Genomic DNA, 14,423 nt, shown 5'->3' with positions numbered 1-14,423 from the left:
GACTCAAATGTCCACTAGATGCCAGAGAGAATCCAAGACTAGGTTGAAATTAAGATAATCTGCCTGCTTGAGTGCTTCTGTTTCAACAAGTTTCTCTTTGGTGTTTTAAAATACTGAAAAGAAGAATAGTGAAAAAAAAAAGTATGCAAAATTGCTTTCATGTTCTTTTTGACATGAAATAAAAAGTAAATGCTGAAAATATCTCAATAAAATTATTCTTATGAGATGTACCTCACAGTCCCCCTTTCAGGCCTGGAGAGTGCTTGGAGTAGTCTGGATGCATACTAAAAGCTGTACACTGAATCCCATCCTCAAGGGAACAAAAATATCTGAGCATGTCTGCTTCTCGTAGGCTGAACTTGAGTTCTCTTCTTAAAGCTACAGCAGATTGTTATTAGATTGTTCCACTGATGCCAGTGATTGCATTATTTCTAACTTAAGTTGTTGTTCCAGGGCTTTCTAAAGGTTTTTGTTTGATTGATTCATTATTATAAAACTGCCCCTACTCACAAATTTAGTTGTTATCTTTCTAGGCGTATGGAGGAAAGAACTGGCTGAGGATAGAGACCATGCTATCATTTCATATCTTGGTGTGGTACCCCACAAACTCATGTTGACACAATGCAATGATTGTGGAGCATATTGTGAGGAAGCACGTCATCCATTTTTTTGCCTCTGATTTTCTATAAATAACAGACTTCAGTCTCCGTGGGTGCCAGGCTAGTGTTTTGCAACATACCACTGCAACCCTTTAAAATTCCTCCTGACCATCTGGGAGTTTCCTGTTCTGCCAAATAGATTTGCCTGGATAGTACTGGGGTCTGTCTCTCTCTTACTAGAGAGAAATCCCCTTATGTTAAGGCAGAATCTTTTGATGTAGGTGAGCCCAGACAGCTGGTACCAAAAGGTAGACCTGGAACTTCTGCCACTTCTGAAAGTGACAGGAGGAGAAAGGATGCAATCAGCTTAAGCTGGGTGGGCCTGAGGTTGGGAAAACCCCCTTTGGGAAGAGAAATAGATTTTTCCGGCTGATTCACTGTGAGCAGAATCAGGCCAAGCTCCATACAGATACACTAACATCACATTCCAAGTGAGAGTCAAGACCTTTTTGTCAGTTTCTAATCCTCTTGAGACTCTTTAATGATAGTAGTTTGGGTTTGTGGACTGTGTTGAAAACCTCCTTTGACTTTATGTTCCCATAGAAAATTACTGGTTTTTCTAATTTAATTTTTTTGGTAAGATCTCATGATAACTACCCCTGGAAAATATAATAGCGATGCCAGATTAAGCCTAAGAGAAGCAAAACCAAAATTAATATCTGCTATGATAGAAAAAAACCACTGAACAGCTCTGACTTAGGTTGTCTCAAAATGTAAAGTTTGTATTGCATTATGAGTAGTATTCTAAAAATAGTCTTGCTTCATCTTTCTTATAGTCTTTCTGAATGATTTTATCATGGAAGTGAAAACAGGACAGCATTCAAAACCATACTGATAGAACTAACACTCAGCTGTCATCTTGAAACTTAAGAATAATGAAAACGGGAGATATACCCTAAAACACATTTTCAGTGTCCCATCATGGTGATTTATAGCACAGAGAAAAAATTAAAACAAAGACAAAACCAAACAGGACTAATTCTAGTGATGAACAACCAGAGTTTTGATCATGATTTCAGGAGCTTTGTATGATTTTGGCAGAAAAATAATGAATAAAAATGTTGAAATAGTCTTTAAAAATTCACATGAAAAAAGATGTCACACTTGGTACATATTTTATGGATCAAGAATTCATGTCTTAACTTCATGCCCATAACAGTGCAACAAAAACATTTTCAGTCTTACTCAATTCTGCTTCCAGGAAATACCCCAGGGGGTGAGTGGCCAAATTACTAGATGTTTCCAAGATGTGTTGGAGTACTAAATCCTGGGTCAAGGAAACTTTTTTCTTTTCCATTTTTTCCCTCCTATTTCTAGGGTTTGTAAGGCAGGTTTTTTTGTGGGAGCTATTAAGTAGAACATAACAAATGCTCTTACTGGTTTAGCACTACAGTAAAAACACTAATCCTAGCTTTAAAAACTGAACCCTTGATAAGTTCTTTTATTTCAGTCTGTATTTAATTTTATAACTATTTCTACTGTTGGTACATCCATTTCACTTTAAAAGTCAATATATAAATATGCTGAATAAACAATTACATATTAAATTTATTTTTTTTTCTGTGTAGTGGCTTGTACACTGTGTGCCCTAATGGTTATCATGCACTGTCAAAAAAAATTAAATTATTTAATGATAGATGTTTATTTAGGTAAACTGTGCAAGGAATTATAATTCTTCTTTTTGTGAACTTTTTGTCAATGTTCTCTATAAAAAATCTCCGGGCTTCTCATTCTCAACCACTTTTGCAAAAGAATAAAATATACATGTGCTTGTTTAGTGTAGCAGAGGAATTCCAACTCAGTTCTAGCTCCTGTTGTGAAAAGTAGCTATGTCCTTCTGCCAACACTCCAATTATGAAATTAAAACAATTTATTTTACTGGGTGAAAGCTTGTCTCATGAATATTTGAGGCATATATTCATATGCCTCATTCATATTCCACATTTGATGGCCTTTGGTGCATTTGAAGTCAAATTCTTAGATCTTGCAAAATTTAAAGTTGGTGAATTTGGGCAAATGCCTTTCCAGTATTCCTGACCTCTAGCTCATCATCATAAACTGTCCAAGGTGCTTGCTTGATGCTAGTAAATGGTTTCTTCACTAAATGGTATAAGCAGCAAACACAAACACTACTTATGAGGTTATCATTGATAGCTGCAAGGGCCTTCCTGGTGACCAAGTGACACATTAGCTACAATCCATAATGCCCTTCATGGCATTTAAGTTACATTCAGCATTTCAGCTTAGGATGTATTTTAGATATACCTTGATAACCAGCAAAATTTGGAGAATTTCTGCTTTCCTCATTAAAACATGCTGCTGAGCATCTTCTCTTACTCCCTCCTCTATTCTTAAGTTTGGAAAAATAATTTTCTTGTTATTTTAAAAAAAGGAAGATCTTATTTTGACTGTGATATGATGAATTTTTATTCAGCAGGCTGTACTACTGTTGAAATACACAGTATTATGACATTTGTAGGGCCACACACCTGTAAACAGTTTACATCTGCATTGTTTCAGGACATTTTACTGAACCCAGTGCTCTATACCAAAGTAATTTCTCAGCCTTTTCTGTCCCATCAGGACAAGGTACCTGGTTGTGTGCACTTTAGTGATAGGTTGGTACCTTGGCAGTCACAAATTTGTGGATTGTATCATTTACCTTTCCTACGAATTTTTAATAAAATCTTCTATCAACCTCAAACTGACAGACTTCTTGCTCTGAAGCACCACCCTCACCTCTCACCTTATATTTAGCCTTTTCAATATCTCTCTGGGTCTTACACTTTCCCTCACCTGACCCTCCCTAGACTGATGGTCTGCAGTTAGAAACTGGGTCATCAAGAAGATCAAGACTTTTTTTTTTTTCCAGTTATTATTGAATTAATTCTGCTGTAATCATCCTTTACCCTTAACAATAATCTTGTAGTACATGACAAACTTCCCTTCTGTGCCTCTGCAAATACAGTTGTCTTGTTTATGCTTCTCTGCATAAAACTTTGGTATTGTAACAGGTAAAAACAGTTCTTTTAACAACTGACATGAAGGCAGAGGCTCTAATGGTTAAGCTCTGGGATGTCATGGAGGTCAATGATGTCAGAGGAATATGCAAAAGAATATTTATTGCATCTGCCAGAATTCTTAGAAAAGCTGAGAGATCCAACTGGATCATTCAAGAAAAATGTGAAGAGAAACAACCTTAATCATCGCCTCTGTATTTCACAGGCTAAAGAGATAAAGAATTTTGCAGTCCATATCTCCTCCACACAAAAATAGCAACACAGAAAAACCTTCTAGCAGAGCATTGATGGCCTTTCCCATTGACAGAAGTGACGCAGGAAAGATAGGTGGCCCTTGACCATTTATCTCTACTGTGGTAAGTCACACACAGAGTGAAGTATGAAGTTTTAGCCAAGGAACAAAGGGAAATAGTTCATCCAGGAAGAGATTAGATCATCTCTTTGAGCAATTTTCCTTCTAAGCAGATCCTCAAAATTCCAGGCACAGCACCAAAGGCATCGTGGTTTGGGGGCTTCCCATTACTGTGTTGATTTGCTGATGTGGCCTAGAAGGCTACTGGAATTTCCTGATGAGTTAAGACTGGGAAGGGTAAATATTTAACTATGACACAAATAAATATACTTAATACTTAAGTGATAAAGGCAGAGATCCTAAATCTTCATTTCTGTTATTTTTATCTGCATTTAAATGCCCAGTTTTTGAAAGGCTGCAGCAGTCTTGAGTTCTTTGATGTTGCAGGAGACTTCAAAGAAACAGATTTTATATGAAGAATTTCTCTGAGATTTCAGAAATATCAAGTAATTTCTATGCAGGATTTTCAATTTAAAAAGAAAACCAGCATGTTTTAGGACTAGTACTCTGATAGTGGTAGTGATATAATTATTTGAAGATCCTTCCTTTTTGAGACACAAATGCATAACTCATAAATGAGAAGAGAAAGACATGTAAGTAACCCTATGACTCACCCTCACTGTTACCCACACACTGAACTGACGGCAGAGTTTTAAAGAAAAGATTTATTTAATACAGTTTTCTTTCCTTCAAAATGCTTTTGCATGAGAACTAAAATTCCCAGAAAATAAATATTGCTAAAGCTACTCAAACCTGAATATATGAACATGAAAATCAGTATTGTTAAACAGAACCATGGGTGTTTTAATACAAATTCAAACATTCATTCAATATATTGCCTAGAAAAAGAAAACAAAAAAAAAAAATTACCATTTAACAACAAATAAGTTATTTTTTCCTAAATCTGCGCTGTGCAAGACCATATTTGCAGGCAAGAGAATCCAAAAGAAAAATTCACTATTATAAACATAGGCTGACAACTTTAAAACATTCATAAATAATGTGATCCAGAGGGCAGGCAAGTCCACAACAATCCTGAAGATAAACATAAATGCATCTCTAGAGACTGTACTAGGACTTCTCCTTTGACTTTTGCAGGTATTTAAAATATGTTCTGTGGATTTGGAGTGTATTAAAGGTGAAAAATTAAAATACATGTCAAAATATTAAATTTACATATCAAGAATCAGATTTTTTTCACCCACAATCAGTACATATGAATCCCACTTTACAGAGTGAATGGCCTTTGGTAATGACTCAAAGTTTGCTGCAACATTTAAAATAGTGGGCAGGGGCACTCACCTGCCTCAAACTCAGTGCTTTTCTCTTTGAAACTATGCAAGTTACATCTGCAGTTTTTGGTTGGTGGATCACAGATCAGGAAATTAAAAGTCTGACCTGCTAACAGTGTTATCTCTAAGACCTAAATTTTGGAACTTAAATAGGATCTTTTAAGAAAAATGTCTTGCATACAGAAAGCCTTTAAGGGAAGTTCAGATGTGAAAGAAGGAAGAATCAGTCTATAAACAGCACATCAGCCTGCAGCAGAAATCATTTTTAGATTCAAAACTGATTAGCATCAATCTGATCATCTGTGTTCTAGTGTGAAAGAAGCCATGCTGTCAAAACCAGACAAATTAACTTCTAAGGTTGTCTGCTCACACTCCAGATTTTCTCCCATAGTTCTCTAGTCTTGCCTTAATTTCATCCTGGGAGGAATGCCCAGAGTTTATCCTATCTCTACTGCGATCTCTTGGTGCAAGAGGAGGAGAAAGAATACCAGTACCCAAAGTCTCAGGCAAAACAGAATCAGAAGAAAATTTGGCTAACTGGGTCAAGTGAATTTTTGTTGTTTCCATACTTTCCTATGTCAGAAGGAATGTCTGGTACCTTTATTTGCAACAAGACAACTAGAGACAACATGACAGACAAATGGCAAGAATTTAAAAATAAAAATCCCCAGAAGAAGTGATGAAAAATTATAGCTATACACCTCTGCCATTTTCTATTAAAGAAGCAGATGTCATGCATGCATGGAGCACAATCAGGTTTGTCTTGCAACATAGGCACATGTAAGGACAGAAATGTGCCTGGGATAGGGAGAACAAAAGTTCAATACTTTTTCTAAAATATATCAAAAATCCTACTTCATATACATTCTGGAAGGGACAAAAGCAAATGTACTTTTGTAAATTGTTTTTTCAGCAATACAGCTGGGGAATCGTTCACACAGAATTGATGCATGTACAGCAAACAAGATTTCATCTTGCTACCAATTTTTTTTTTTTTAAGCCAACAGGTCTGTTTGAGGAGAACAACAGATTGATAGCAGGTACATTGGTATAAAACATGAGAATGGATTTAAGACACAACACTTAAAAACAGAGTTCCAAATACCTTAAAACCAAACACTCCACAGTGTTTGGTTTTGAGATAAAGACCAAAATGCATATATGTGTGCAGACACTCATGCTCCAGACTGAATTGTTGAAGGGAAAGAAATTCTACAGACTTCTTAGAGAGTTTTTCATCATCCACTTTTTACTTGTAGATCTTCCACACAGATTTTCCAACTGCAACATTTTACATGGACTTTCAGCCTATTTCCCTCTCCTTTAAGAAAGGATTAGTAACATAGATAATATGATTCATCATGTACTATCATATAACAGACCTTTAAAGTACCTCTCCTAAACACATGCTTCTTTCATCATGAAATTAGCACATTTCTCTTACTTTTACCCTTTTCTTATTGCTTCCTTTTCTATTTTTTTTAATTTCTCCTCCTAGAAGATAGTCAAGGAAGTATAAGAAATTTCCTTCAAAGTAGCTCCATGGCCTTGAATACAGATTTTCGATATGACTTCCTCTGAGTAATTACAGCATTATCTTAAACAATTTTTTTGGTGGGTTTGTTCTGTTTAAATCTGAAAGCAAATAATTTATATAGTATAACTTGAGCATCTTTCTAGCTGACCCTGTACCTGTCTTGCTTTGACCATCTGCATCATATGCATGTTCAATGCTGAGTGTAACTCACTGTTAGGTCTTGTTTAGACAAGAAAGTTATGCTAGCTTGATTTGCAAGAGTTTTAAACAGGGATAATTAAAGTGGTGCAAGTCCCTGATTAGAATTCTTATCCCAGTTGAGTAGTGACTTACAGTCTTAGATTAACCTGATTCCTAACTAAGGCAATGAAAAGTGAATCTTGATCTTTGTGCAGAAATATTAATGAGAATGCAGTGCAAATGTGCAACAATTTATGGCATTTCTAATTTACCCTTCCAAGAGAATACTCACCACCCTGGTGTTTCATAACACTGTCTAAAATATGCACATGTGGTTGCAGAAAAATAACCTTGTGTTAAGTACAGCTTGTTTCATAAGAAAAAGGTTTTTTCTATGAAATTTGAAACTATTTCAATTTCCTTTTCCTGATCAAACTTCGACCCCTTCACAAGAGAGGAAAATCTTATGCTACTGGGTAAGACTTTTACACCTGGACTGTTTATACAAGACACTTGAGCTGCTGGTGTTAAAGATGAGTTCACAGCAAAGTTAAACCATGATACTGGTCCTAGAAGGTCGTCATTTACTAGCTCTTCCTTGTCTGCAATTGTTGTAAATACAGACAATAAGACTGAACTAAGCTAAACTGTAAATTGAGATGAATACAAGTAGATGGTCAAGTATCTTCACCTTTCAGATTTTGCTTGCAATAGGTCATGCAAATGACATATGCAAATGACCAGTTTTGATAACAACTACTTCATCCAAAATTTTTGTTAATTTTGGCAAACTGGATGAGGGGATCGAGTGTATCCTCAGTAAGTTCACAGACTGCACTAAGTTGAGTGGGAGTGTTGATCTGCTAGAGGGTAGGAAGTTTCTGCAGAGGGATCTGGACAGGCCAGATCTATGGACCAAGGCCAACTGTATGAGGTTAAACACGGCCAAGTGCTGGGTCCTGCCCTTGGGTCACAACAACCCCCTGCACTGGAAACAGTGGCTGGAAAGCTGCCCAGTGGCAAAGGACCTGGGGGTGCTGGTTGACAGCTGCTGAATGTGAGCCAGTGCATGTCTAGGTGGCCAAGAAGGCCAATGGCACCTGGCCTGGATCAGCAATAGTGTGGCTGGCCAAATTAGGAAAGTGATTGTCCTGTACTGGGCACTAGTGAAACCACACCTTGAATGCTGTGTCCAGTTTCAGGCCACTCAATTCAAGAAGGACAGTGAGTGGCTGGAGCAGGTCCAGAGAAGGGCAACAAAGCTGGTTCAAAGATAAGTTTAAAAAGGGTTTAAAGGTAAGCTGTATGAGGAGCTGAGGTTCTTTAGCCTAGAGAAAAGGAGGAGCTGAAGCAGCTGAGGTTGTTTAGCCTGGAGAAAAGGAGGCTAAAAAGGGACTTTATTATTCTCTACAACTATGTGAAAGGAGGTTGAAGTGAGGTGGGGTTGGCCTCTTCTCCTGAGCAGAAAGTGACAGGACAAGAGGAAACAGCCTCACGCTGTGCAGGGGAGGTTCAGGTCATATATCAGGAAAAAAATTCTTCATTGAAAGGGCGGTTAAGCATGGGAACATATGGCCCAGGGAATTAGTGGAGTCACTGTCCAGGAAGGTGTTCAAGAATGACTGGATGTAGCACTTAGTGCAATGATTTAGTTGATGTGGTGATGCTTGGTTCAAAGGTTGAACTTGATCTTGGAAGTCTTTTTCAACCTTAATGATCCTGTGATTCTATAATTCTAAGTTTGGGTGGGATGATGCAGACCTGACATACCCAACCTCATTACTTTTCCCCCAGTGGTGGTTTTTTCCCCCAGGACACAAAACACTGTGGAGTAGGTTGCTTGGTTGAATGGGAACAATGAGTTCTCAGCACCCTCAAAATGACATAGCATTTACTGTATATCAGTTTCATTTAGAAAAGCTCTCAGTGCTCCAAATGAGATCTCCCTCTGGGCATCTTGGTTGGACAATTCTGATGACTAATAAATGTAATATTTTATTGTTACCAGAAATTTCCTAATTACAGCTGTCATCACTGTAAATAAACACATTCAGTTCCTACTGAACGTTATGATAAAGCCTTCCCTCCAAGCATGGGAAATATTTTTTTAAATAATTTGCTACCAAATGTGGCAACATGTGAAACTGTCCTTCAGTCTAATTCCCTGATTCTTCTGCTTCTAAAAAAAAAGCTTAATTGCCAAATAAATTATTCTCCAATAATGTAAAGCTTTCAGGCATTTCCACATTTGAAGTATTGCCTCTTTCTTGTGGGTACATCAAAATATTCCAAGGACTTGAGCAATTTGACCAATAAAGATTTGAAAAGCAATCATGGTTTTGGCCAATAGATTTTTGGGGGAATGTAAGCAATTTTGGGTTTACACTCAAACATTAATTTTCTTGGAGCAAGTTTATTTCCGTCAAGTTATTTTTACTCCTTAAATTTGGATTTTATATATATATACTCGCTGATTGCGTAGTACAATAAGAAATCCCACTAATTTGTATTCCACCCTTTGTTTCACAACATTTGTGGGAACTGCACTTCAAATATCACTAGGATGAGTCTCTCCTTTGGATATGAGAATTCATTGACTCCAAAGAAAAAGGGAGGACCCAGATAAATAAGCAGCCTCTGTGTCTAAAAAATAAATACAGGTTTGAGCTGGACACCAAATAATGCCCAGTTCTGCATGCAACTTTCTCGCCATTTCCTTTTAGCTCTGGTCCACCTTGAAAAAGGAAAGATTTACTGGAAAGCCATTCTTTACACAGCTCTTTAAGTAATGCTCAGGAGTTCATCATGCATCTCCTGGTTGCATTTAACACCTAAATATCATGTGAACCTTTAGGTCACATGTTACATTGTAAAATGCCCAATGAAAGATAATTATAAATAAAATGGAACTTTTAACATTTCTTGTGATAAACTCATGAAAATTGGTTTCTTAATATGAAAAAAATTTCCCACACATACAGTGACTGTCTACATCTTTATATTAACATAAATTTGTCTAATAGGACATGATTATAGCTCTTTAGATCTGTACTGCTCAGGGTAGGCTCTGTCACATTTTCACTCAGCTTGCTGTGTCATATTTCCATTCTGCTTCACAGCAAGAGTGACAGGTAAGGGATTTTCTCATCTTCAGCAAACCATACAGAATCCAAGGCAAAAAATCAGCCACTCCACACATATAAGCATATTATATTTCATTGCAGAAAACAGTAGTTAAGCCCTGATATTAAAGACAGCACAAAGGGGCAGATTTTCAGTGGGGTCACAGCACACAGTGACAGACACTGGTCTTTCCAAAAGCCATGTGTTTCTACATAATGGCTGGCCCCCTCAAAACCTAGATCCCTTACCTGCCTAAAACCTAGGCGTGCACTTGTGTTGTTACTGTTGCAAAATAAGGAAGTAAACAAAGACCACAAAAATAATTTAGTATATTTATTCTAAGAATGAACTTTAGACTATCAAATGGTTACAGATATCCCAGAAAAACTGCTCATCATTTGTTTCTTTAATGACTGAATAAAGACAATAATTTCATACTTCCTCAGCTGTAGCTGAAAAACAACAGCATGGGCACTTTGAAGGGAAAGAAACTGAGTTGAAGCTGTTTTTTGGGGTTTTTTTTGGTTTATCTACCTTCTTGTTATACTTGTATGTGTTAGCTTCTAATAGTATACTCCCATTAAGCAATATTTTTAAGCTTTTATAGTACTCTGTTTAAATAATGAGCTAGAAGAAAAGAAGCAGTGAATCATGTAAAACCCCCTCATTACTGTTATAACAATTATTACTACCATTTAGATGTCAGGAACAGTATATGGAACGCTCATGTATAGAGCTATCCTGAATGTACACTGAGTCCATCAATACTGTAAGTTCAGCAAGCCAACAGCAACTTCCTAAGCAAGACATGATGATAACATTTCATGTAACTCCTCTTTGGCAATCCTTAGACACTGCAACTAAATACCAAAGAGTGTCACGTGAGCCAGACAGTTACTGCAAGAAAGAAAATGTGATGAACTGTTTGTTTTGAACTATCAGTATAAACATATTGCAGAAATGAAACCCAAGCTTAAACAATGGGGAAAGTTATCCGGTATTAAAATAAACAGTTCTAGGAAAATCTCTAAAAATGTTTACCAAGTCATCTTCTTCTGCAGAGTTTCTGTGCAGAGCATTTTGCCATGTCCCTGGTTTGTCAACCAACCCCAGTTACACTGATTATAGATATGCAAATTATAATGGACAAGGCTGGGCCTTAATTGCCTGTAATTGGCTCCCCAAGCAAGGGCACTTTTATCCACAATCAAGCTTGTAGATCATCAAAGAAGCAATTTTGCATTAAGAAAATTTTTTTTCTACAGAAAAGTATGCTTGTTTGGTTTCTAAAAATCTTATCGTTTGGATATTAAAGAACAATTTTAAATTAAAATTTAGGCAAACCGTGATTCTTACAAAATTTCACAGTAAGTATTTTTCAAATAACACAGGATTTGTGCTCAGAAAATAATTCACTTTGCCAAACATTGGCTATGTAAATTTTTCTTGGAAATTATATATACTACCTGAAGTAATAAACACAACTCCTATATGTAAATCAGACTATTTCTAAAATTCTTAAACATTCTTTCTGATTATAAGGATTCTCTTCTAGTAAAGGACCTGCAACTGTTAATTATTCTTTAGTTCATTCACAGCAGGTGCATTGTAAAATGCTGCCTAGCATAGAAAGTTTAGGGGGAAAAATGAATGCAGACTATAAAAATGAGATGGGAGATACCTACGTAATATATTCATTGCACTTGAGCATTATGCAGGTTTTGAAAGGAAATGAGTTATGGCTGAGATGCTTTGTAGTGGAAGCAGCAACAAAGCAAACTCAGTATTCAGAGATGCTATAAAGGAGCTGCATCAGCCCCATTTGTTCAGAGTGAGACATGGTCCTTCACACAGAGAAACAGGTCCTTTCATTCCAAGGAAAACTGACACATGGGGATACATGCATAATCCCAGTTTTATGCTAACCCCTGGGAGCAGGACATTGGGGGCTGGGAGGGAAAGGAGGAGGGGAATAGTTCTGCCCTCAGCCAGTTTTACAATCATTGCAGAAGAAAACAGTCCTAATATAAACCCTTTTCTCTGGGCTTCCTACCTGTTTAATCACTTCCCTCCAAAGTGTGAGAGGACTAACCCTCAGACATTCACACTCCAGAGACTCATATTTCCTCATGATCACTGTGAAACAGTGATCCTAGTTCAGTCTCTAGTGGACAAACACAGAATAAGTTAAGTCTTAGAAGCATGATTCAGCAGGCAATTTCCTCAAGTAAAATCATATGTGTATAAAAACAGAAAACAACTTTCCTCTTTTTAGTGCTTGTCTCAGCCTGCCAAGGCACAGAAAAATAATTTATTTTCCTCTACATAAAACATCCGCTTATTTCCAGCCCTATATTCCCCAAGGCAGATCAAGACATTAAAAAATGAGGGAAGTAGTCTGAAAATTAAATGCTTGGTTATATTTTCTTCACAGAATCTTTTCTCTCTTGCTATGGCCAGATATGCAAGAGAACAAGTGATTTACCAAAAACTTAGGAAATCCTCTATAAAAATTCTAGTAGAGTTGGGGATGGGGTGGTGGGGGGAGGAACAGGGGACCTATATATGCTTTTTAACATATTTATGTCTTATGTACTGTCTGGATGAAACAAAACTTGTAAATGAGATAGGTTAGCAGCAACTATGCTAATATGAAGTTTCAGCCCAGCTAGTAGAGTCATTAGAGTTTTACTGATGTTCATTCTTAGTATGAATTGGTGTTGGAGTTAAATCCTGTATCTCTTGAGTGGGTGCATACAGAAGTTTTCTTGTACCAGATTACATGACTAGCTGCACCACTCAGTTGTGCAATTTTCTAAGTTTTGCCAGGTCCAAATGGCCACATGTGAATGGGACTATCACAAATAGCTATACACAGACTGTTTATTTATTTGAACTGGTCAGCTACCCCAAAGCATTTTCTTTAACAAGGTATGGACAATATCTGTAGAAGAGATGTAATTTTACATGCATGAGTAATCATGCAAAAGTGACTGGGACTGCTCATATGAGTGAAATTATTCACATATTTAAGACTTTCAGACCCAAACTTCATAAAAATAATTACTTCTATCAGGTTACTGCAACACCTTGAAACCCATTTTCCCCTTTCTAGGAGAGAATGCACATATATAAACACAAATTGAAGCAGGCTGTCTAGACCAGTGTATTCAACATGGTTAAAAACTTTTACTGTGAAGTTTTAGAAGGGTGAATGACTATATTTTCCTGTTTCTTTCAAGCAATCAGCCGGGTAGAATAGTATTACAGGATCTGTTTATGGAGGAGCAATGATATTCTTAACCCAGTGCCCTTAAATGCTGATTTTTTTAAATGCTCTCTTTTGCTCTCACAGTAGCAGGTATCCTGCATGACATCTGAGCTGAATCTGTGAACTATAAGTAGAGCTTATAAGAACTTAGTAAGTTCTGTCAGTAGGTCCCTGGAGGATTTTTGTGTCCTCTGACTCTCATGCATCCGTAGTTTCTTGAAAAAAAGCCTTAAGTCACATCTTTCAGTAAAGTGAAGAAAATTCAGCTCCCAAAAGCAATGTTGCTAGGAAGGGTGCACTCTGGCTAAAACATTTCTCTCCTGCACAGCCAAGAACTGTATCAATCCTTATTAGTTCTGTTCTCATAGAAACTAATGAAAACTTTGAACAGCATAAACGTCCCCCAAAGAAATCATTTAGTGAGAAACAAAAAAAGAAGCACTTACTTTTTGCAGCCACTGAGTGTAATTTTCCATCACATGTTCCAGATGTTGCAGTTTCTGGGAAGAGAAATCCTGTTCCACGTGAGGAGCATCTCTCTGAAGAGCATTTGTGTTGTACTGGTCTGTGGTGCTTTCACGACAGTTGCCGTCCTGTTCTGGCAGAATGAAAGTGTAGGTGCACTGCCCGTGCTGAACCCGGTTAAATCTTCTCCCACTGCCTTCTGGACCCCGACGCTGGTTAGTACAGCCTACAAGAGCAAGAATCACTGCCAGGAAAGCAAAGGAAAAGAAAACTGACATGTTATTATTACTTTCCTTTCCTGCTTTAAGAAAAACTTTTTCTTCCTCTTTCTTTAAATTTGCTCTTAATTTCCCTCAAAGTCTTTGGAAAAATGAGCAGAGCAGCACACTTTAACAATCAAGCTTGCATAAACTGTTGGTTTTTTTTTTTAATTTCACTGTGAGGATAGCTTCTTTAGTTAAAATTGGGAATATTTATTGCATAGTAGCTAAGATTTATTGTTTCCTCTCTGTTACAGTCCAGCA

At 37.1% G+C, this 14,423-nt stretch overlaps 1 protein-coding gene across 1 annotated transcript in view; it reads right to left on the bottom strand.

Moving 5' to 3' along the window:
- ANGPT1 (angiopoietin 1) overlaps positions 1-14,177 on the bottom strand; it is a gene marked incomplete at both ends in the record, with an annotated part of 153,900 nt that extends 139,723 nt beyond the window's left edge. The window contains one exon of the mRNA XM_084225288.1: positions 13,881-14,177. Within this exon, the coding sequence (XP_084081414.1) occupies positions 13,881-14,177 (297 nt within the window). The remainder of the gene's footprint in view (positions 1-13,880) is intronic.
- Positions 14,178-14,423: the final 246 nt, after the last annotated feature.

Source organism: Fringilla coelebs (assembly GCF_963513975.1).
Source record: "Fringilla coelebs genome assembly, chromosome: 1".
Taxonomy (NCBI): Eukaryota; Metazoa; Chordata; class Aves; order Passeriformes; family Fringillidae; genus Fringilla; species Fringilla coelebs.
This window is presented reverse-complemented; position numbering and strand designations above follow the sequence as displayed.